Source organism: Falco punctatus (genome assembly GCF_963210335.1).
Source record: "Falco punctatus genome assembly, chromosome: 8".
NCBI classification, from domain to species: domain Eukaryota; kingdom Metazoa; phylum Chordata; class Aves; order Falconiformes; family Falconidae; genus Falco; species Falco punctatus.
In genome coordinates, this window is record NC_137588.1 from 23,208,910 (window position 1) to 23,234,352 (window position 25,443).

The 25,443-nt window shown below is 37.7% G+C and overlaps 1 protein-coding gene across 15 annotated transcripts in view; it reads left to right on the forward strand.

Annotated features, from left to right (window-relative positions):
• The window catches only part of COBLL1 (cordon-bleu WH2 repeat protein like 1), an 87,790-nt gene that overhangs the window by 48,818 nt on the left and 13,529 nt on the right, over positions 1–25,443 (forward strand). For 14 of the 15 annotated variants that reach the window (XR_013929964.1, XM_080399085.1, XM_080399090.1 and 11 more), the window contains 8 exons: positions 800–979; positions 7,711–7,912; positions 8,862–9,090; positions 10,762–10,800; positions 11,692–11,786; positions 11,923–12,162; positions 20,786–20,930; positions 21,940–22,008. Coding sequence is in view for 14 of the 15 variants with exons in the window: in XM_080399085.1 (XP_080255211.1) it covers positions 800–979; positions 7,711–7,912; positions 8,862–9,090; positions 10,762–10,800; positions 11,692–11,786; positions 11,923–12,162; positions 20,786–20,930; positions 21,940–22,008 (1,199 nt within the window). In the remaining variant the exon portion in view is untranslated. The remainder of the gene's footprint in view (positions 1–799; positions 980–7,710; positions 7,913–8,861; positions 9,091–10,761; positions 10,801–11,691; positions 11,787–11,922; positions 12,163–20,785; positions 20,931–21,939; positions 22,009–25,443) is intronic. The other variant, XM_080399096.1, reaches the window with a different exon arrangement.

Sequence of the window (25,443 nt, forward strand, 5' to 3'; positions counted from 1 at the left end):
ATTTAAGAGATGTAGAAAGTTTTCCTTTTATACCATTTTGGATTTTTTTTTTTTTAAGTGAAATGAGTGAAACCTATTTAGTGGTCACTCTGCATTCAGGAGTATACTGGTTTTTCTGTAAGATGGGAAAGGATAGTGAGAAAATTAAAATAGGAAATCAGCTTTTGTGAGCGGAAAATACAAAAGCATATTATGACTGAAATGCCAAGAAGTATTACAACACAGCAGTATTGGTTATACTGTTGTTTTATTACTGTATAGAATTAAATAGGCTACAGCTGGTACGATTTGTTGGAATGATTTTAATAATCAAAAGAAGAAATATGGGGAGGAAAAGTGTGATTATTCCCTCTCCTATCTATGCTATATATTAAACCTACTGTCAGTGCCATGTGGCTTCATAATGCATAGTACAGTGTTTCTGTTTATACTAATCGATTAAATCTGTTTGGAGAACACACAAACAGGTCCTTTGCATAAGTTGAGGGAAAACAAAATAATTTACCTTTTTTAAGATATATTAAAAAAAAACATTTCTGTTTGGGGCTTGGTTTATTTGGGTCTTTTTTTTTTATATATATATATATATACACATAATGGATACCTTAGCCTGTTGTATCTTCTGTCACCACTGATAGTGTTTAAAATATTCTGTCATCCCTTCCTTGCACATATCACTGACACAGTCTGAGTGAAAAGAATGAATTGTGATTCATTCCTGTTCTGACATTTGTTCGCTGGTATGGAATCATATATATAAAAACATACTTGACTTATAATATTCATCCATTTATTTCAGAAGAAAATCTAAAGCGCCACCGCCTCCATCTGAAACAAAGCCCATTGCTGTTTCTCCGTTTGATAAGACAGAATCAGCCAACCTCGTAATGGAACAGAAAGAGGATGTGATTGATAAAGATATTGAACTATCCGTGGTCCTGCCAGGAGATGTGATCAAGTATACTACAGTAAATGGGAGGTAAGTTACACGCAATGACATTTTTTGTTTAATCTTCTTTTCTTGCTACAATTTACTGCAACCTTCACCCAGGTTTTAATCTCTCAGTAAAATGCAGGAGTTGTGTAAGCCTGAACATCGAGTGCGTCCAAAGAATGGCAATGAAGCTGGTGAAGGGTCTAGGGAAAAAGACCTATGAGGAGCGGCTGAGGGAACTGGGGTGGTTTAGCCTGGAGAAAAGGAGGGTCAGGGGAGACCTTATCATTCTCTACAACTTCCTGAAAGGAGATTGTAATGAGGTGGGTGTCAGTCTCTTCTCCCAGAGAAGAACCGACAGAACAAGTGGAAATGGCCTCAGGTTGCACCAGAGGAGGTTTAGGTTGGATATTAGGAAAAATTTCTTTGCTGGAAGGGCTGTCAAGAATTGGAACAGGCTGCCCAGGGAAGTAGTGGAGTCACCATCCCTGGAGGTATTTAGAAGATGTGCAGATGTGGTGCTTAGCGACATGGTTTAGTGGCGGACTTGGCAGTGTTAGACTCTATGACCTTTAAATGTCTTTTTCCAACCTAAATGATTCTATGATTTTACTATGATTTTTGGGTAGGTGTGGAAACATACACGTTTATCTACCTTTTGGGAAGACTGTATTTTGAGATTCAGAAATTCCGTATGGCACCTATCAGGATGTATAGCCATACCTGTTGTTCTTTCTAGTTACTGCACATCTCTAGAAAAATATTGGTTTGTGTGAGTCACTGAATTTTCCCATGTGTTTTCCCTGTTAGACTTAAGGATGAGTTCCCGCATCCTATTTGGGTACAGTCATGTGTTTGGTACTTGCTCAGCAGTGCAACCTATAGACTACTAGCAGTCCTAAAAGAAGGTGTCATCACTTCAGGCAAGATCTATAACGCTTCAAGGAAATAGTTTCTAGCTGCAACTTCGGAAAAATTATTTTTTAACAAATATATTTTGCTTAATTTGGTTTTAATCTGAAATATATATTTCAGTCTGCTAATTGGTATTATACGTTGTGTGTATAACTCAAGTCACCTTTAGCTGGGAAAGACCTGGACATTGACTGGTGAGGTGAAATCGTAAATCCTGGGATTTAAAATGTTATATTAATTATCATAGCAGGTCTACTAAGAAGGCTCCTATGCAATTCCTTGTATGGATCAGAACAATTAGGATGCCAGTTTGTTGCTTTTCTAAGCTGAAATAAAGAAAACTATTTGTATGTTGTGCTTGTCTTAGTGTATTGCCAGTGTCTTTGCAACTGAAAGCAAGCAGGCTGATTTGTTTTATCTGTTCATTCAAACCAGGTAATGTAAGTGTGTAGTTACACCTGCTTCACTTCTTAATGAGAGATAAAGTCTGGCTTGAGCCTGTTTGCATGTTTTGTCATTTGCTAGAGTTCATGAGGTCATTGCTTAGACATCAAATACCAGCTTGTTCACAAGAGCTGCAGTGGAGGAACTTTTGTGGATCCTCACACACACACCCTCCTACACACCCTGACCTACACGCCACCTGTGATTTTCAGGATAACTTAACTCTGAGGTTATATTTCTCAAAAGAAATTATCTGAAGTAATTGATGCCACTATGATGCTTTGTGGTATTCTTGCTAGTGTGTTTGCAGCAAGGAATATTGCTGTCTGTAAATGTGATGCATCACTCTTTTTTTAAATTTCTTAAAGGTGAGACTCCATCTGTACACTGTCAGGCACTTCTTTTAGCTTCCTTTGCCCACACTTAGGAGTACTGTGTGCCCTCTGTATTGCTTTACTAAGAACAAAGTGCCAGAAAGCAACGTTGTATGTATCTTCACTCGGTCAAATTATGTTGTGTATAATTACCCAGTGTTCATGACAGGCCCTAGGCTTATCAGGAGTTGCACACATTTCCCAATCAGTTTTATTATCCCACAGTTACTGTGTTGTTTTTTTTTCACAATCAAGGTACTCTATGTGGTTAATCACATAAATGGCTCTTTTGCAAATAAGATCCTATATTAGCACTGCTAGGCTCCCTCAGAATGAGAGCAAATACTGTGCAGGACCTGCAGCTTGCTGTGAAATGTACTTCAAACTAGTTTTGCTCTGTCTAGAAATGACATACAGATAAATTGCTAATTTGTCTCTTTCCTGTTCATAATCAGGGATGAGCAGCTTCAGAGCTCCTGAGGAGAGAATACCTTATTTAAATCTCATACTAGAAAAAGCAAAACTCAGTTTCTATAGCCATGTGCTCAAATGTCATAGTCCCCTAGAAGAAACTTCTCTAGTGTTCTCAGATAAAACTGTGTTGGCTTGCTCCCTGATTTGGCATAGTGGATAGCAAGAGCTATGTAGAACAAAGCAAGGTGTTATGTAGATGAATATCCCAAGTGGGCAGAAGTAGGCAGAAGAAGGTCAGAATGAAATCCAAAAGGGGTTTTAGAGAAAAAGATTACAAGAGAGAATAATTTTTGATCCTTGATTTGATGTATAGAACTAAAGCAAAAACTGAGAGACTTAAAAAAGGAAGGAGGACTGAAATAGCACATTTCTCATTCTGAAACTTCAGGCAGGGGTGGATTCTTTTATTTAAGCCTGGGCATCAATTTGTATTTTGTATTAGTTGATGATAGTGATTCGATTAATCTGTTAGGAAAGTGCAAATGGCACTGCAGATTCTTATCACCAGGATTCCTGGGAGGGAGCTCAGGCAAACAGTTATTTAAAACCAACCAACTCCCCCAAAAACACAGTAGGAGCAATGAGTGGTAGGAAGTGAAGGTATGTTGCTGTTCATGGTAAGGAATAAATGAAGCTGCCTTTTTTTTTTTTTTTTTTTTAAGTGGGAGTGTATTTCAGAGTGAAGTTTCTGTTTCTTCTTCATTGGTTCTAAATACAGCATAAGGCTGAAGAATTTTCTGTAGCCAAAGAAAAAAAATAGCTTGAAGTATTTTATTTAGCAGCCTAATCATAAGTTAGTTTCTTGTTTTCCCACAAGGAAGAGATGCAGAGTTTGAGAAAGTTTTCTTGAGATTAATTAGTTTCAGTTGTATGCATAAGTAAATTAATGTAGAGATTTCAAGGGCCAATATGTTAGTGATGTGCATTTTATTTGGAAATTGTGTCAAACATAGTTTTGCAGGGTAGTATGTTTAGGGCTTCAGTTTCAGACACCTTTCTGAGAGACCTTAGCTTTGCTGAGTTTGTTTCTTAGAGTCCTTTGTGTGTTTCTATTTGATCCATTCTTGAGTATTTTCAGTCATTAGGGTATTCTTAATAAACTGTTGATTTACTCCGTATAGCTAGCTAGTGAATAACAAGCTTTGTGGTGTTGCCCTACTTTTCAAAGCCTATTGTACTTAGGTTTGTTACTAACAAATTCTGGGGGTGGTGGTGATGATTTTTTGTTGTTGTTCTCCATGAAAATAAATGTCTTTTTCTCTTTAGAGAGTAGGATTAGTAAATATTTTGCAAGGAAGGCCATGAAGCTATAGGCTTACATGATCAGAGATCTATAGAAAGCCACACTGTGTATAGGTTGGTTTCTTCTCTACTCCCCCAGCCCCATTCCATCCCTACCTAGGAATACTTCTGGTGGCTTCTCAGTTTTGTTTGTTAAGTGGTGCTTACAGTGAGTCTCATGATAGCAAGACCTTGCTTCGAAAGTTTGACTGTGTAAGAATCTCACCTTAAAAAAAACAAAGTAGCAAATATCTAACCCTTGTTTTTGGAAAGCAGCGTAGGAATTTGGTGCATTTTTTCCTTTAAACAATTAATCCAGTAGTTGAAGTGACACCTTTCACTGTTGGTTACAAACATGACATGGTTTGAGACATTCTACATGAAGGTTCATCATTTAACTATCAGTTGTGTGATGTAATGAGAGGCTGCTATTAGCTTAGGCAGGTAGGAGTGACCAGAGGAAAACAGATGAGAGATGGAGGGGTGCAGAAACATGTACGTAAATTTATGATCAGAGGTTTCCAGAAAACTAGGTAATGTAATGAAGTTAAAGAAATTGCAAATAAAGATTTTACTGAAATTAAAGGAAGACAAGTAGGTGGTGAACTCAGAGACAGCTGATGGCTGCTTCTTTGGGTTTTACTAAATATTAATTATGGAAGTCGTTAAATTTGCTGTGATACATGTATTCCTCTACCTGCAATCCTTGAAGCCTTTAGCAGAAAGTAGTTTTACAAGTTTTGGAGGATGTGATTTCAAAAAGAGATTGCTTTTGGTACCACTGTAGGAATATCTGTCTAAAGCAGTTGTTAAAAGTGTCTTGGCCTCCAGTGGAGGGGGGGAATTTAAAATCTAGCATCCTCCAGTCAAGCAGGTAATTTCTGGAAGTACCAGCAGAAAGCAAATTTGCACTGAATCGCTGTTTTCATGTACTAATTTGCATGTACCTGTCTGTTTGTAAGCAGCTATGTTTCTTGCTTATCATTCTGTCACTTCTTGTGACTGTGCTTAATGTGAGGGCTTGCCCCTGTCATCGTGGTGCATTTCCACAGGACAGCTTTTGGCAAACTTTGCGTGTGAATTCTCGTCCTGGTCATCTTTATTGTTCTTACCCTTTTCCAATAACTGAAGGCCAGAGTAAGGGCAGCTTTTAAAGCTAGTCAGCGTATAAAAATGCACCAGAAAAAAAGTAATGGGTAACCTATTGGACAGGCTGATAACCAGAAAGGTCACTGCAGAAGTGGTGTCTGCTGTCTGCGCTGGCTCCCTCCTCCCCTCCCCTGCTCTGCCCCACTGTGAAGTGGGGGAATGACATTCTCTGCGTTTGCAGCTTCGTTCTTGTTAGGGTGAGATGGATGTACTTGTTCTATTATGGGTTAGGCTAGAGTAGTTCCTTCTTTCTTCTAACTGGAGCATGTTGTGATATGTGTGAGAGAAGAATTGAAATAAACTCTCTGGTTTAGCTATGTCTGCAGTGCTCAGTGTTTTTCTCACGGTATTCCTCAAACTGATACATATCACCTAGACAAAAGCACAGGAATGTATTACATTCTTCTATACCTCTTCAGACCATCTGATAGCTGCTTTTTTGACACCTTGGAGCATTATTTCTATATGGCTTTTTGTTTTATTGTTCCTTTCCTCCTGCCTCTGTCTCCTGAGGCAAGTATTCTGCCACTTAAGTAGGTAGAAAGTTCTCTCTGAGAAAAAAAAGAAGTAACAGGTCTGCAGTACCTTTATCTGTCAACTTTCCAACTCTTTCCATCTTCTGGAGGTGCAGCATGTACACCAGAGAGTCCAGCCCTGCTTCTAGTAATCAGAAGACAATTTGCTTAAAGACTGCTTGTTCTTTAAGACCAGGTGAAAGCAGACATTATATTCTACTATATATAATTTTATATATGTGTATATATATATAAAATGAAAGGGGGCGTGGGGAGAACAACACAGCGTGCACAGTAATTTCTAATGCTGAGTCATTCTTAATTCTTTTTACAGAACTGTATCATATGAAAAGTCTGGTTTAACTTCCTACTTAATAAAGGTATTCACAGTCTTATACTAGAGTTCTGCCTTGTTTGATGGCTTTTTGTAGAGAAGCTATCTATTTCTGCATTTGGCTATACTACCATAATACTTGCATCTGTTATGAGATTACATCAAGATATTAAGATTTCTGATAAAGCCATACCGGACAAATCCTGTATTAATTTTCTTAAACACTTGCAGTGTTCTTTTTAACATAGCATTTGATTGCTTCACAGACTTTTAAGTTATTTTCATAATATCCCTGCCAGACAGAGCAGGTGATAGTTTTCAGTTTGTAGCTGTAACTGAGAGGTGCAGAGAGCATCAGAATGAATTGCTTCTTACGGGTGATTACCTCACTCTAAAAACTGAGGAAGGACCAGTTCCAGTGATGTGATAGTTCTATAACCTTATTCAGTTGTTGTAACATGCAAAGTTAGGATACTCTTCTTACCTTTGATCTCTTTAAACTTTTATGACACTTCTGTTTAAAGTATAGCTTTAATAAATTTATTCTAGTAGCAACTGGGTATGTTCAGCCTATCTTAATATGCTGTTCTGCACGTTCTTCATTGAGCACTGAGAGAGCAAGGATGTACAGTTAGTGACTACATATGAAAAATTTGGTTTGCCATACTTCATTTTGAAAAGGACATCTGTCGCATCACACAGAGCTGCTCAAGAAAATGCTTTCAACTGCTATATAGTCATTTGGCTTCCTTCCCTCTGTATTAAACACCTGGCTCTCATTTTGGGATCCCTAATGCAGGACCTCTTTTAAAGGTGACTTCCTCAAACTTTATTTCTCCTGCTTCATCCAAATGGCTTACACTCAGAATTTCTGAAAATAGAGTCCCTTGTAACGTCAGAATGGATATAAAAATTTCAAGCTTTGGAAGGAAACTGTTCTTAATGAATAGCAGGGCATTTATCACCCCCGCTACAGTTCCTATTGAATGTCAAATGAGGTGGCTAATCCATATATCCCTGCTGACCTCAGGGAAAGCAGCACTTCACACAAGCAAAAATATCCACCTTTATTCAAGTGCTTGGCATACTTTTGTGCAAACTATTTTCATTTTCTTTTCAGTGATTTTTCTTGGGTTTGGTGCTTTTTATTGTTGAAGATATTTAAATTTGGTGCCTGGCAGTAATTATTTAGTCAGGGAAGGATGCCTTGATTTAAATGTTTAGCAGCACGTTTTCGCTGTAGCCTGCTTAATTGTCATCAGTTGTGACAGTCTCATTTGTCTTTCACAGGAAGCCCATGATGGACTTGCTGATCTTTCTGTGTGCACAGTATCATTTAAATCCATCAAGTTATAGTATAGAGTTGGTATCAGCAGAAAATAGCCAGATTAAATTCAAACCCAACACGCCAGTGGGAACGCTTGAAGTGGAAAAGGTGATTGTAAAGCCAAAACAAATGGATAAGAAGAAACCTGCCCCAGTTATACCAGAGGTGAGAACTAAAATTAAAGCATATTGAGAATTAGAATCACCGTTGTATTCAACAAGTTTTGCAGTTAGCTTGGCTTTGTTTCAGCTTTTCCTGTTGTCTCCCATGCTCTCACCACTCACTCCTGTGAAATGCTCGGCTCCATGTTCTTCATAACCTCATCTTAGGTAAAATGTATCTCAGTTTATTGCAGCAAACTTCTTTGTTGCCGAAAGGAGGAAATATGACAATATTATTTGAAATCCTACACCTTACTGTCCTTTTGACAAATTATGCAGATGAATTGTGGCTGAATACAGCCTTCCACAATCTGAAAATCAACAACTTGTACCATCTTTCGTGTTGTGAAATATATGCTCTTCTGATTGTGTGTTCATTTTCCTTTAATACATACTGTACTTTTTTGGTTGTTACTGGGCTTTTCTTTATATATCCTTAAGAAGGCAGGAGGAGCTTTTAGAAGTACTAAAGCAGCTTCTGGGTGTTGCCTAAATCTTCCCTTCCACTTCTGTCCTTCTGCTGTATAGAACAATCGTAATTAATTTATTTAGTAATAGTAATTAATTTATCTAAAGCACTTACACAGGGCCAAGGGAGCTCTGCTGCTCCCCTTTTTACCTTCATCCGATGTGTGTGCACACAGGCATGCACTCGTGGCTCGTTAGCTGACTCCTACAGCTGCCTAATGTAACCCAGCAGGGCATCTCACTCCAGGCAGGTGTCCTGCTGGACAGTCAAGGGACAGGCGCTAGAGGAGGAGCAGGCTCGTTCATGTGTCCTTTCACTGCGTAGAAGGGAATTGCAAAATAGTTTCTCTTGTAGTGTTTCTGAATCTGTAACACTGCTGAAATTGGCCATTGGTGGAATTTCTGTGATTATTGTAAAGCTGTTATAAAAATACCAGTTATTTCAGAAGTTGTGCTGGTATTTATTGTAATTTTCTTCTCTTTAGCAAACAGTAAGGGTAGTGATAAACTACAAGAAGACGCAGAAGACAGTAGTAAGAGTCAGTCCACATTCACCCCTTCGAGAACTCATACCAATTATCTGTAGTAAATGTGAATTTGATCCTTCACACACTCTGCTGTTGAAGAATTACCAGTCTCAAGAACCCCTTGATGTGACAAAATCTCTTAATGACCTTGGACTAAGAGAATTATATGCCATGGATATCAGTCGAGGTAAGACAACTTTTAAAAGTTGCAGTTACAGAAAAAATAATTGCTTAATATTTCAACAATGTGTATGTTTTGCTGGGATTTTTTTTACTTATGAAGAAATTAATTTCTAGCAATTTAGTACATATTTCATTAGTCTTCCACAAAATTGAAACTGGGAAAAGCTTACTTGTACTTATGTTTGCGAAGTAGAATATAAAGGTTTTATTTTCTAACAGAGTGTTAGATACCAGCCAAGGTGGCCAAGTACAAATAATCCCCTAAAAGCAACTCCTTCCTTGCCTTCCCCCAAAAGGCCAAACCCACCGTATTTCCCGTAGCTCACAGAAAACACATAGATCATGATAAGCTGAAAAGAACAGAAGCATTGGAGAAATTTAGTTTTGTTTTTAAATTATTTAAAAGGTATTAGAATATTGTGATGGTGTTCATATATGTTTCTGAGTGCTGTTTGCTAACTTTGTACGTTGTGAAGGAATAATAATTATCTTTTTAATTGTGGTCCAATGGGGGCACAACGAACTAACTTCCTTATATTTGTACAGATTCCTATGCATACTTTCAGCTTCAGCTGTAAGCCTGTCTTTCATGAAGGGTTTATTGTACTGTGATTAAAAAATTCTATAGAGTGTGGTTTGTTTCAGAGACCTATCACAGGAAATTGTATCTCAATATAGAATGCAGTAATATTGGCTCACTCCTGTTCTTGACCACTGCACTATTTGCTTGTTTTAACTTCTGCTCTGAAATGCGGGCGTTTGGGTTTTTTGTTTGTGTCTTTTACCTCGCTTCTACCTAAATACCATAACCTTATCGTTTGGTGTTTACAGTTTCAAGAGTTCGCTCAGTTACTTCCCAAAGGCTAGTTACCTTGAACAATGGGAGAATGACAGATTTGGAAAATATGTCCTTTTTCCTGTGGAGAAAACAAAAATTTAATCTCTCTTTCTTCCCCACTGGAAAGCAACATATTTTTAACTTGCCTAAACAAGTTACTTGGACTACATGTGCCCATGGTGCATTGCCTTGCTTGTTGTCTGGCTACTGCTTTCCTTTACAGGCTGGCAGAGCTGCCTTTTGCACAGTATGATGTGTGCTTCACTTGAATCAACAGCCAGAAATCCTTAAGAGAGAATCTGAGGGCATATATGCTTCCTACATGGCAGTGCTCCGCTGGGAAATTCAGATACACTTCAGTTCTCTTGATACAAAGTAGTTCAGCATCATTTCAATTTTGCAGACATCTTCAAAGCTCTGAATTTACCGCTTTCTTTATGAAAGTGAATGGTGAGGTGTACCTTTTACTTAACAGAATTTAAACTCAAATTTTATTTTATTCAAATCGTATTTTAATTTTACGTTCTTCTTTGTTTTTCAAGTTTGGACTGCCAGACAATCCAAAACTTACAGAGCAAACTATTCTATCTCATTCCTTCAGAAATATAAGTGGAGCCTTTCCTTAATTACAAGATTCCAGTCTGCGTTACTGTCTTCAGGCTCAAGTTCTTAAATGGCTTATAGCACTCAGTAGTACAGATACACATCCTTTCACTGCGGGAAAGTACCCAGTTACTTTTTCCTAATGTTGAAGATTCAGCTTTCTGTGTTTGTAAGTTATAACTGCATCCTTGATTTAGATTCACATTTTCTGTCTTTCTTTTTGTCTTTCTGTAGCCACATCACCAGTTGATTTAAATTTACCGTCTTTGCAAGGTACGATTTACTGAAATAGGCAGTGAAACTGTAGCATTTAAGTTCCTATTATAACATCTGCTCAGCTGTGACCTGTGACACGAGTAATTATCTCTGTCCTGTCATAAATGCATATTTTAAAAGATAATGCAGAGTGGATATACCTGGCTATATATAAGTATTTCTGTGTAGTTTTAGCCGAGATAGACTGATTAAATTTGAAGTCATGTTTATACTGACATGTGTACCATGAACCCATAGTGGCTTTGCTGATTTCTGTTGTTTATTGCATTTGTATTCAGTGGTATTTCTTTAAGAAAGTTAAATCTAGTAAAAACTAGAGACACAACCTTTAGATTTACAAATGGCCTGCATGAATACAATGTAAGGAGGATAAATTCTGCAAGATACCAGAATGGACTTGACTGTCTTTACTATGACTGCCATGCAGTTACACAGGGCGTCTGACAGGTGTTTCGGTGATCTTCCTCCATAGTCACACCACGTGCAGGTTTGTGCCTGACTTGTACCACTTCACACTTTGCCATGAGTTTAAACTACTACGAAACTGCTAGGAACTGAGAACTGGAGAGGCTGATGTTCTTTTTTCCTTTTACAGCCTATGTGATATGAACCATAACATATGACAAGTAGGATGGGCTGGATTATGTGCTAGGGGTATTAATAACAGCTGAATCTCACCTATTCAGAGTTCTGAGAAAGACAGGAAGACCACGGATGGTAGGAAACCTGTTCATTTTGCAGTGTTTAGAAAAAGTGTTGATGCAGGTGATTTACGATGTGTTTTGTATATCCTTCCAGGAAGCTTATGACAGACAGTGAAATAGTAAGAATGCAGGAGAAATAATCTGTGCAGTAAATAACATGTAGAACTGTTGTCTTCTATTTCAGACTCCTATCAATCTGAAAACTTAGATGTTCTGAAGGAGAAAGAAAACAAAGGGTTCTTCAGCTTTTTTCAACGAAGCAAGAAGAAAAAAGAACAAGTAAGGTGTAATTTGGTATAAGCAAAACTTCTAGAACTATATTATGGAACTATATTGAGCAATCAATACTGTTGATTGTTTTCCAGAAAGTGTAAGTAACGTGGATGTTTTTTCTTTCTTCTCCCTGTACCCCAAGGCTGCCAGTGCCCCAGCAACTCCATTGATGAGCAAGCCAAGGCCAACATTTATCACGAGATCTAACACTGTTAGCAAGCAGTATGATTCAAACACTCTGCCGTCTGAAATGCCAAAGAAACGGAGAGCTCCTTTGCCACCTATGCCGAATTCTCAGAGTGCTCCCCAGGACCTTGGACAAGCCCAAGTCAGACCAGCATCTGATACTGTGAAATCTAACAGCCTTGATAGGAACGAACAGGTTAGTTACATTTGCTTCACTTTCTTAAGAAGTTTAGACATAATAATCCTGATAACCCTGTCGGTATCTGCTGAGGCTTGAAATAAATGGGAAATAAAAGTATAGTACTTGCTTTTAAAAATTTTAGTTTGAAAATAACTATGGAAATTGAAAGATTTGTTCCTTTTAAACTTTATAACCTGTCTCCGAAGTAGCTGCTGTATTTTGAAAAGGTAAAACCAACTTCTTATATAAGTCAGTATTGTGAGCACCTTTTTTTCTTTTGGATGAACAGCTTATATATTTAAATATGAGAACATTGTCTCACTTTACCTTGTAATTATGTTTTGATATTTACATGGGATAATGAGTAGTTTGTTCTTTACATTACATTACTGGAAAAAGGTGGAAATCTTGGGGAGTAGTCAACATTCTTGTGCTCCCAGAAAGTTAAAAGTAAATTTATTTTAGTCAAATAAGGGTGCGTGTTTAATTGAAGCTATGAGATGTGGACTACGTATTTAAGTAACCTATATATCCCATGCATTGCAGAAATTCTGCCAACAGAATTTGGGAGAATTGATACATTAAGTATTATCTCGATATTGCACATATTGTCAATTGTGAATTCCAATTGAAGATCAAGGCTAAAACTGTTGTTATATTATTATTTCATGCTTTGCTTTGAGTGCGGTATCTAAAGGTGGTCTTTAGTGAGGTAATTGGCATGCTAGAAAAATAAAATGCGGAGCTAAATGAAATACAAGTCTGAGGGATTAATTTTGTGTTGGACTCAGAGACAAGAAATTTCAGACTGACTATACAATTATTTACTCTTTCACTAATGTACGGAACCACAAGAGAGCACTGTTTAACAGAAGTTCTGAATTTGTGTATTGTGTCCTGCTGAAAAGCTTTATCATTTGAAGAAGACAAAGGTTTCTTTCTGTATTTTAATAAAAGGGACCTGGGGAGGGAAGAACTTTTTTTTACCTCATCATGTTTGTCTTTTAATTGAATTCAATTTTTTTTGAAAATAATTTATTAATGTCAACATGCTTTAAATGATTAATATCCTATTATATCTAACAGTAATGTATGACTGCTGGGCTAGGATCTGTCACTCAACAAAATTGCTTAGATTTATTATTTTGTACTGACATTTCTTATTCATCTAAAGTGATTTGACTGAAGTTGAGTTGCTCACAAAGAAAGGACAGAAGTCCAGAATAAGTTATATTTCTGTGTGTATTTTCTATTTTGTGCTTCTTTGTGCAGGTCCCTTAGAAGCCTTTGACATGTGTTTTTTAAGGTTATTCCTGTTTCTGATTTGATTGCACAGTGATTTTTTTGGATAAAACAGAGCTTGGGACTTAAATGTGGGTTAATATTTGCTCTGTGCTTTGAATTTTATTAATTCATATAAAATACTTTGTCTTTTTAATACCTGCTTTCCAATAAATACCATGTAATGAATGAATTTGGACTGCATAGTACATACTGCTCGACTTGATCAGGGAACTCTTAAGAGGGTTCCTATGAGAGACTTCCTTGGAGGATAAAGCTGCTGCTTGGAAAAGCACTGAGGCATTTTCAGAGACATCCTTCCTGCAGCACAGGGAGTGGTCCATTCCCCTAAGTGGGAAAAGGAGTAGGAATAAAAATAAATAGTCTCATTTGAACATGCTTCTGAGAAAGCTCAAGTGCAAAAAGAAGCGTATGAGGTATGGGAAGGGGACAGAGTAATTCCCAAAAAGAAATGCATTGATACTTCTTCGACATGCAGAGATGCTGTTAGGAATGCAAAGGCAAGCCTGGAGCTCAAAGTGGCAAGAGGTGTCAAGAATAACAAGAAAGGCTTTTGTAAGTTAGCAGCAAGCAGAAGTCCAAGGATAAAGGATGCGGTCATCCACCTTTATTTTAGCATGGTGTTTTTCACAGTTTACCACAAAAATTTTTGTTGAAAAAATAAAGTATGGACTAGACCCGTGAACCACAAGATAGGAGAAAAAGCTGGCTAAACAACTCAAATGGTGGTGGTCAATGAATGGCTCAAAGTTGGACTGGTTGTCAGGTGGAGTTCCTGAGGAGCTGGTAGTATGGCAAATACTGTTAAATACCTTTATAAACAACCTAAATGATGGAATTGAATGCACCCTCAACAAACTTGAAGCTGACATGAAACTGAGCAGAGAGGGAGGTACACCAGAAGATCCACCATTCAGGGAGACAGTGGTAGAGAGGAACTGAATGAAGTTTAAAAAAGATGCATGTGAAAGTCTCTGTTTGGTATGGAGTAATCCCAAGTACCAGTACAGGCTGGAATCTGGGTGTGTGATCCCCTTTGAATCCAGTGTACTCAATACTTTTTAGGTCACAGCTGTACTGCTATGTCCAGATTTGGTTTTTGCAGTTCCAGGTAGAGATTAAAAACAGGCAAGAGTCTAGTGGAAGGCCATTATGATGTTTAAAGATTGGAGAACAGATCTAATTGCAGTCTTCCTAGACACCTAGAAGGTGTTACACCTAGAAGGTGTTACAGGGGAAGTACAGGTATATGCTTTGCCTGGATGCATGGTGACAGGGTGAGGACCAATGGGCGCTAGTTGCTTCCGAGGAAATGCCATTCAGATACAGAAGGAAAACTCATCACTGTGAGAACAGCTGAACACTGGAATAAATCACTCAAGTGGTAGAAGCTCCATTACCAGAAATATTTGAGACATACCTTGACAGGCTCCTGCAATAACCTTTTCAAGGACCTTGTGTTCAGCAGAAGATTGGACCAAATGATCTTCAAAGGTCCCTTCCAAATTAGACATTTCTATTTCATGTGGGTGAAACAGACTCTTGATTTTTCAAAACTATATGCACGTACAGAACAGAAAAAATATGATAGGGCTCCATCACTAACAGAAACCAACAAATACTTGTTTTTGCTGTGAGATCAACCACTGCATGAGTAGTACTGTCAAGGGAAAGATTCGGAAGCTTGTTTCTCAGAGTTTCTGCTGAAGTCTCTAAAATAAGTAAAAAAGTGTGTCTAGCTATTGGGACTTCTGGTTTCTCTTAACTGTAAAATAAAGGGCAGTTCTTTTAAAAACAAGGTGCTAGTCAAGGCACCATGTAAAACATTGTTACTTAAATAAAAATGCCATTTACAGGAATTGCATCTTCATAAAGTAAATCGGGCACTATTTAAATACATAGAATCAGTCTTTATTCAAAGAATTGGCATCATAAATACAGAATTTGAGGTGATACATAAGCATTGTAAAATAAAGTCAATTTTGATGGTTGGACAGCATTTTTTCATTTGTATCATGTGAATTAGTGTATCTCAACCCAAAGTGACCAATTTATACTCACTTAATCCAAGTTAGTTCTCAGTAATGAGGCAAGTACAATGGTCACACTAGACCACAGATATTTCATTGTAAACAATATAAGAATTTGGTTTCTCATATTCCCCACTGTTGAAAATGTGCATCCTGCTGGTAGGATTTAAAGTCTTTTTTTGGGTTGCTCACCAGGCTGAATGGTGTGTTTGCTGGGATAAATATAGTATGCTTGGGAGTTTCACTGTTACTGCAGTGTCCCATTAAGTTAATGTACAAAATTTAGGAGATAATTCTGCCCCTCCCCCAAGGGTTATTTTTTATCTGCTTTTGCCTTACAAGAAGCGTTTTCTTGCAACTCGTATTGCTTTTAAGAATGCCTAAATTCTGAAGCCTGCCCTTCAGTTTATTTGGCAGACTGGATACATACTTTATTACTTCTATGGACCAGGATGACTTTCTGCATGTGCCTTATTATAGACAAACCTCTTGTAACATACACAAGGAAGACAAAGTGCAATGTCAGTTTTGCCTGGATAAACTGTTTGCCTGGTTTTGATAGAAACATACCAAAGCAGTAACATCAGACAACAGTGAAATGAGCCAACTTTAAGGGAACAAAGTTCTCACTGTTGTCTGTCTTCAAATTCACAGTGTATTGTAGTCCAGTTTCTCACAGTATGAAGAAGGGTTTTAATGTTTACCTCCTACAGCTTCTCCACTTCTTTTCCCTTAAAAAAGAAACTGCTTTCCCTTTATATGAGCAGTTACATTATGGTACAAGGGTTGGAATTTTTTTTGCCTCATTTTCAGAGTGGTTGTAGCATTAATTTTTGGAGATATGTTCCTACTTTTAGGGGGTGCAATGGATGTAAGGGTAGGTTTTACAAGCTATTATGTAGCTTGATTTGCTCAGAAGATGGCTCATAAGCCTAAATAGTTAATGTTTGTCCAGCAAATTTCTGTGTTAAACCAGATTGGAAATGAGCATGTTGGTGTCTAATATCGAAATCGCTCACTTATTTGTCACTTTTGATTTTGGGTGAGATGATGGGTCTTGTGAGAAGTATGTTTAGAACTAGCAAGTTAAAATATACTTGCAAGTAGAGAGGACTCAAGGGTTTTTGCAAAGTGCTGTTGTATAATGCACTATGGGTATCTTCAAAATTTTCATACAAGTGGATGCAATTTTCTAGTAATAACACTTCTTTATAAGAAATTTTCTTTTAAAGAAAGAGAAGTATTTGATTATGTCCAAAATGCCATTGCTGATTTTCTTCCTAATGCTTTATTTATAAAAACTAGACTACAATATCTTCATTTTATCTCATGGATGTTTCTCTCCTTACACTGTTTTCAGTTATTGTAAAGGAGCGTACGTAAGCTATGCTTGAGTAGGAACAATTAAGTGGAGATTTCTAGTCAAAACACTGAAGTTTTAAATGATGGATCTCAACTCTAGAAATACAGCTTGCTTTTATTTACACAACCTTAACTTCTAAAGAAATTTAAATCTCCAGTCTATCCCACTGAAAAGAAATGGATAAGATGGGAGAATGGGGGAGGGATGGGAAGCAACTAAACTTTAAAGTATGTCTGAAAAGGTCTGTTAGCCACTGCCACAGAACAGCTTGGTTAAGATTTCTGGGAGGGATGAGTTCCATACTTGTGAAATTACACCAGAGGCTCAGTTGCCTGAAACTTGATGGTGAAAGAAGTTTGGCAATGATGCAGTGAGCGCCACGAACATCAGGGAGGTTTTGCACAGAGTCAGGGTTACCTGGGAGAAGAAAATGCTCAGAACTGCCTGTTTGCTCTTGGTGAGGTTTGCATGAAGATAATTTGATGTGATTCTGATACAATTCAGAATTGGTGGTGAACACTGTATGCATCCACTTCTTAGTATAGCAAATGCATAACTTTGTCTCCTTATTGTATTTACTTCTGTACTGGCAAGTGTGTAGATAAATCATAGGAGAGAATAGTAGTATCGGGTGTTTGGACAGAGTAACACCAGCTGAGTTTCTCCAAATGTATTTTGTATGTCCTTTCTTTCGAATAGGTCAGAGGGATATTACTTCATCTGTAGTACTTGGGCTAAATGTAAGTATTTTGGGAAGCTTAAGTCATGTAATAGAAATTGACTGCGTTAATCTTTGTAAGAGCAAATACAATTTTCCCCTGCCCCGTTCCTCCATGGACATACATTTACCTACATACTTGTACAAAGGGAAGAAAGAAATACTAGCAATATGGATAGCAGTGTGCCTTGATATCCCAGTCGCCTGTATATTTTCTGTTAAATCTAGTTATCTATGGAGCAAAAGAAGTAGGTACTGGTCATATGAAAATGTGTATATAGTTACCCTTGGTGTGAGGTACGCTTTCCAGCATGCTGAAATGCTCCACTACCACTACATTCTTTCCCAAATACTTTTTCCCCCCCTTCCATTCCAGCTGCAAAATTACCGTGGCTGAATTACCTTTCTTTTGCTTTTTGAAATTGTAAGAAGGACCAGGCACAGTGTCTGCTACTGCTTGCGGAGGCTGGACCTGGGGAAGCACTGGCCTCTGCAGGTGTCTGCTTGGGGAGATGTGGGATTTGGTGCCAAATTTATCAGTACACATTTGAGGCTAAAAAGCTTCATATCCACCCTTGCTTATTGCAGGATGAGGAGAGTGTACAATATTAAAAGTTGAACTCCTGCATATGTTGTGGAAGTTACGACAGAGTTCACTGGTGTTTCTGCACGAGCATGATTAATTACTTCAGTGATGCTAACATGAGTTTTAATTTAAGTGTAACTGATAAAACAGTGGTTATCACTGGCAGTTGGTGTGACACATGAGCACCCAGATGTATATTCCAATACTTTGTCAGATAAGTCTTAATAACATTATTTTAATCTTTTTCCATCTGTTTAAAGTACTATTTTCACATTACAGCCTTTGTTAGGATTTGAAAGCTCTTAATATTCATATGTTGAATAATTCCTGAGAAAATCTGTTCAACACTTGAACCTTAACTGGAACATTTAGTACTTTCTCGAAATCTCTCTTTGCAAATTGTTTATTTCTTTGGATGCAAAGGGCAGTAGAAAGGCTTATAAAAATCTTCTAGTAGCATTTGTGCTCTTATGCTGAGAACATTATTTCCCCCCTACACACATACTCTTTCTGTGCAGGAGGGAACTCTGGTGACATCTGTTTAGCTGAGCGAGTATGCGCAGAGCTCTGTGCCAGCTAAGTCAGCTGAGGGAGCCTGTGTGAAGCAGATGAGGGTGCAGACCTTTGAACAGAGAAACCATGTCTCTGTGCAGAACAGAGAGGCTGCAGCCTCATGAGCAGCTACCAAAGAGGAAAAAAATAGAATTGCCCAACAGCAAGGAGGAAAATGATTTAACAATAAAAAAAGCCTAATTTGGGGAAATAATATTATATTTGACATCTCCTCCTGCATAAATTCAGATGCTGATTTTTTTAATTATGATTATTTTTAGAATTATTTGGGAACCATAAGTAAGAAGCTATAAAAGCATAAAGCGATTTTTGTTCTGTGACGCTTTAATCTAGAAACTGATTTCTTTAAAAACTATTCAAGCATGCAAGTTTTTTTAATTAGAAGTAGAGTGCTATGTCCCTATCCCTTGCTGCTTTTCAAAGAACATTTCACCTGGTGCTTTGTTTTGTCTCCTTAAAACCCTGAGTCCTGCTTCACTGCAGAAGGTTTGAATTGGTTGCTTTGGCATTGAAGTAATTGGTAGTAGAATTTTGTGAACATTTTGGATGGTGTTGCACTGTACAGAACAGTGAAGTATCTAAGGCATCTGTCATACCTGACAGTGAGGTGGGACAAACCAGATGACAGTATGCCTAGGGAAGCTCAGAGGATGGTTTTCACCATCCCAGTTCATTCATTCTGGTATTGTACTGAGGTCTAACAGGAGCTGCCAAACACTGCTTCACAGACATGTGGTGCCAGTATCTTTCCTTTTGTGAGTAATTCTCTTTATAGTTTTTATTGTGTACAACCAAGTACTCTAGCTCTTGGTCTTTAAAAGCTGTCTTACTGTAGGATGGGTATTTGTTCAATGTTAGCTTTCTAATGATAAGCAACTTAGTCTGTGGATATTGACACAGTCAACAAATCTGTTATCAGTGATGTTTTTGAAAGGATGGTCAGTGAAACAAAAACTTGTAGGTGTATTTGTGCCATCTCTGTTCCTCAGTATTCTTTCTGAAGTGGGCTGGTTAATTGAAGCAGAGAGAAATTCTCTGAAGATGACCCCACATCCAGTTGCTGTGTGGATCCTTTTACCCAGAAATGAATGCCACTGCAGGATTTTATTATATGGCCGAGTAGACAGGTGATAGGGATCAGAATTACTACAGAAAGTCAGCTGTGTCTGGTGCCAAAATACAGTCCTTTATTGCTGGCATCCTGAACATTATTATTTTAATAGGTGTGGAAAAGCAAGGTTCCTTCAGCATATAAAGCAAACTGCAGTTAATAATGGCAGGCAAATTAACAACCACTGTCTTTTTGAGAAACAGAACGTATTTTTAAAACAATTTAAAATGAAATTGGATGTCTGTATCATAAAACTGAAGTCTTCAGCAGGCAGCCTTTGTCCAGTTTTTAATGGTTTTGATTATCTCTGAATTAGGAATTTTTTTTTGTCTTTTGCTACAATAATGAGGACATTGTTGAACTTCAACATCAATAGGTACTATAATTATTATTTTTATAACTTATTACAATTTAACTTCAGTAAGTATTAAGATTCTAAGACAGTTGTACTTTCCAAGGTAAGTTTTGAAGGCTGGCATTCAAAAAATGTGTATAAAAGTTTAAGTATTTAAAGTAGGGAACAAAAATCACAGTAATTATCTATAGAGCCTAATTAGGACTGCTGTTGAAGGAATGAAGAAGGAAACATTGTGTCATGTCATTGCAGTGGGGTGTTGTTGAAGCTTCTTTCCGCAACAATTTTTAGCTACTTTTAGAAAAGAATTGTTTGGAGTTTGTAGAATAACCTTTGGGCATAAAGAATTCAAATTCTCTTTTGTACTATGTGTAACAACTGATTTTTTTTTTTTTTTTTTTTATTTTTTTTTTTTTTTTTTGGAAAACTCTACTCCTTGGAGGAATTAAGATGAGAAACATAATACGTTGGGTAATAGGTATATATTCACTCTTTCCCAAGTGTATTTTATAAATACTTTTGGAGCGTAATTACTAGAACTATTTTGCTGTTTTTCTTTGATTTCTAATAATCTTCATCCTCCCCTATCTCCCTTCCTAGGCCCCTCTGGGATTAGTACGGAAAGGTTCTCTGCCGCTCAGTGACACAGCTTCCATCAACTCCTCTCTGCGGAGGATGAAGCGCAAAGCACCCTCACCACCCTCTAGAGTACCAGAAGATCAAAGTGAAAGCTGTAATGAGACTGGTAATCTTTTAATGCTGTTTAATTGGGAGGCAGCAGAAAGTATGGCAGTTTGGCTAAACTTGAAAGAAATACCACCTCATGAGATAAGAACTTCAAGTAAAAATATGTGTGCCAAACATCCTCAGGTTGTAAGGCGCAGTAAGACTACTTTATGAGATTGGCTCAGGTAGTGTGTGTGTCAGCGGGAAGCAGGAGCAACCACAAAACCAGTGGTGAAATGCAAAGAGTAAATTTATTTTTGCTACCTGGCCAGCCGGGGGATCCCTGGAGCAGTGCCCCGGCAGAGGCGCGGAGGCACAGGTGCAGGCGCTGCAGAGCGCTGGCCATGCCACCTGTAATTCACCCAGGTGTGGTTTACCACTCCGCTTTGATCTTTCCCACGGCAGGAATCTCAAGCACGATCAACAGGGTGCCTCTCAGGTCTATCACAGGCCTGTGTTAGCTCAGCGCAGATGTTCTACTTCCCAAAGATACAAGTCTAAGCAACCATTAGTACGGTATGCGTGTTTTTCTACACCCCAGCTACAAGTAGCTTGAGTGTGTTTACAAATCCTACTCGCCAATCTTCCGTTACTTTCCGACAAGTGTGAGAAAGTAGGCGGGTTTGAGGGCACGCAGCTCAGAAAAAAGCAGAAATTACCAAATTAGTTATAATCAGGTTAACTATAACAAGACTGTGTTTGTGTTAATCAGGTGGACAGCTTGAGGTGGGGAGAGAAGGTGGGGATCAGAGAGGATTTAATAGGAAATGGACTGAGAAGAAGAATTTTTAAGGATGTTTTGTATTGTTCTTTTGTAATTCCGTTTGAAAAATTCAATTATCTGGTTCAAAAATACCTAGGAATTGAGATTATTTAATCTGAGAAGCGTGACAATATGCACCAGATGCTTAAGAGAAGGTGCATTTTTGGAAGAACTCTATAAGATCACAAGTCTAACGTTTTATCTAGAACTTTTGTTGGTACAGAAATTGAGAGGCAATAAAAAAGCCTGTTACTTGACTTTGCAGTGACAGAGTCAACAGAATCAGCCCCTGCTAAAGTGGAAGAAAGAACCACCAAAATGCAGTCTGAAACAGGTTGGTTTCTTTTCCAAATGCATTGATAAAATCTACTTCATAGCAAGCTATGATAATTCATAGTAATAAATTACTATACTATGGATGTGTGTCATAAGCATAGAACTAGTTTTAATGTTTCAGATCAGCTAACTTTTCCTTTGAAGTACAAATACTGCTTTCTAAACCACAGATGTTTTACCTTTGCTGTCTACATTTTGTATTGGTCTCTGTGCTTTACATTTCATAAACGAAACATCCCTGTTTTCTCCCCTCCCCCACAAGTTGTAGACAAGAACAAGCCAGAACTACTGTGATTTTTTTTTTTTTTTTTTTTTTATACCTCTTAACAAGCCTTTCAAAAGCCTAAAGCCCAGTCTTGTTTTCAGAACCCTGCCTCGTGCTGACCTTGAGCTGCATAACCTAGGGATAAGGAATAGGAGCGAATCTGTGTCTGTCTTTTGGTTTGCATCTGAACAGCCTTTGAAAACACAAGTTATAAATACAAACTGCGTGCATAAATGGTAGTTCATACCTTAAATTATTTGTTGGGTGCTATGGAAAAAATGTGCTATATAAAAGTATAGCTGTTTAAAATGAAAGACTTTAGCTGCTGAACATAATACTTTTCTTAATTTATGCAGTTTGTGCTGTAAAGTATGGTCATTTTTTAGCATCAGACTATAGGGTTCGGATACAAGATATGGCATTATGAGCATTCTAAAATTTGTAAAAACTTTTTAAATAATCACTGGCGATACAGTCTGGAAAAATCACTCTTCAATGATGAAAAAGAGAAGGAAAGAAAAATCACTCTTCACTAAGAATGAAATATATGATCACTATAGATGTGGCATGCCACTGGCATTACGTGAGGCGAAACACTCAGTTTCTTGCTAGTTGACAGGAACTCTTAAGTAGTTTTCCAGCTGTTTTATTTGGCATGCCAATCAAATTGTTTGGAGTGGTAAAACACAAATGTGCCACAACAAGAGTTAAAAAAGTCACCTGCTGTCCTATGTCTCTGGCAAAGGGGAAATAATTTGTAAAGTTGGGCTTGGTTTATATTTAGGGTAGTTTATATAAATGGTCCAAAAATAACTTTGATAGAAATAACATATAACTTAATAAATGGGAAGTATTGACCTATACTGGGCAGTCCAAGGCTGAAGATGTAATGATGCTGTAACCTTTTCTTTTCCTAGCTGTTGTAGCAGATGAAAGAGGATAGTCGTGACTTTTGTTAGTATTTAACTTTCTGTGTTGAAGTCTGTGTTTATGTGATGGTGTCTAAGTTGATGAGCAAAAGTTATCATGCTACAATTTAAAATCAAGATTTTTTTTATTTTCTTGAGCTTGTTTCTGTCTTAAGATTGTACATCCATGCTAGAACTGCGTTTACTATCACTGTAATGTCCAACTGCTGCATAGGTAAACAGCCCTGAACTTCATAAAAATGGCTTCTTTGCTTTTCCATAGGTTTAGCAACCTCTGCTTGAGGCGTTTGAATTTTGTAATTAAATATTTTAATTTAAGCTGTAATAGAAAGAAATAGAAAAATGTCACCTTCTTCACTGGGGTTAGAACAGTCTGTGCTGAGCCCTGGGATTTACCTCTGCAGTTAGTGCCAGTCTTCATTCCGTAGTTCTGCTGCTGATGTCTTCATGCAGTGTCCTTTGCTGAAGACCTAGTACAATACATTTGTTTTTTTTTTAATGCAGAGACAAGTCACATAACACAGCTTCACTGCCTTTTTTTTTCTCTTGGGATACTGCTGCTCTCTGGTGGCATCTCTGAAACTGTCCTGAGGCCTAGAATAAAGGGTCCTTTTAGCAAAGCCCATCGTGCTGTGAGAACCAATATTCACCTGCAGCAAAATCAGTTGCAGTACACTTGTCCTATTTGTAGTCTGAAAATTACACACATTTGGGTATTGTTTTAAATGGATAAACCAATTCAAAATCTCTTTAATTGCTAAGTTGGACATAATTTTAACTTCACATAAACTCGGTAGTGCTTTCCTCCATTTGGGTTGTTACTGCTTTGATTGTGAGGCATCGAGAAGTGTTGTGATTTTTTGCTCAGCTGTGACTGGCATTCCCAAAGGAGTTCTGTTATGTGTTGTTGCTACTTTATCAAATAATCAAGAAAAGTTGCCTTCTGCCCTATAATGAACCATTGCAAACATTGGTGTCTTAAGTAGTGCATAGCTAAAAGACACATATACGTTAAGTGGAATTATGCTATATAATTTGGAAGAGGCAATATTTCTGCTGTGAAATGAGTTTTCCCATGGTGTTAAAACAACCTGTACCTTGACAAAAGTGGTTTGAAGGCATGCATCTACTAGAATAAACATTGACAGAGAATTAATTTGAACATTTGGGATTATAAACAACAATTTATTTTCTCAATTATGATTTTTTCCCCCTTCCCAAAGTTTAATTAAAGCTCAGTCGTTTTTCTAGGAAAGAGGGTGAAATGGCGTTTAAAAAAAATACATTAAAATTGTAGATTTTTAAATAATTTCCAGTCAAACAAATCCCTTGATATAGTCTTGGTTACAGTATCTCTTAAGAACCTTTTTAAGGACTGTTGTGTCAAGAGCAAAACGACTGGCAGATTTGCATGATGTAGTCAGGCTTTCTGACTGGTGCTTACAAGCACAACAGCTCGCAGAGCAGCGTCGACCTGTTCTCTGTTGGGCAAAGAGTGTTCTTGCTGTGGCAAAGGAGCCTTGTAGTTGGTATGTCAAGGTACGTCTTCACAATGTCATCCTCTAGGCTTTTAACAATACTTTTTAGGGCTAGTTAAAACTCTGTGACTAATGTTCATAGAGAATAATTTATGCATAAACAAACCACAATTTATATTTTATGTAGACTTACGTATAGCATATACAAGCAATAAGGCAACTGTATGTAGCCAGTATTGACATCAGTACTTCCTAGCAATATGTTGCATATAAAAGCTAAACTGAGGGTTTGGAAACAAGTCATAAAACCTGAATTGTTCCTCTGGGGAGTTAACTGCATGATGTAAGTGAAAGATGGCTGTTAAGTGTTGCTTATGTATCAAATGCATGCAGACTTTATTCTGCTGCAGCAGTGGTGACCCAGGTCTGGAATGAGATCCAGTAACAGATGAAAAACTAGATGAAATTAACTCCAAGCAAGGCCGGTATTATGCTGACAAATGAAGTAGAGCATTTTGGAAAAAACTGTGAGGGTGTGTTTTGTTTGGTATTATGTGTTTGTGGGTCAGGTTAGTCTACTCCAAAGCTTGGAAGTGTTTCTTGCACAGCAAAGGACAGACTTACACGTAGCAAGACTGTCTCCTACCAACATGTTAAGTTTCCATCCCATCGGTTTAAGTACAACCTGGCCTTTGTTAAACTCCTCTTCAGAAGAAGAGCGACAGAGATGACAGCAGGGTCTGGGCACAAAGCCATAGCAA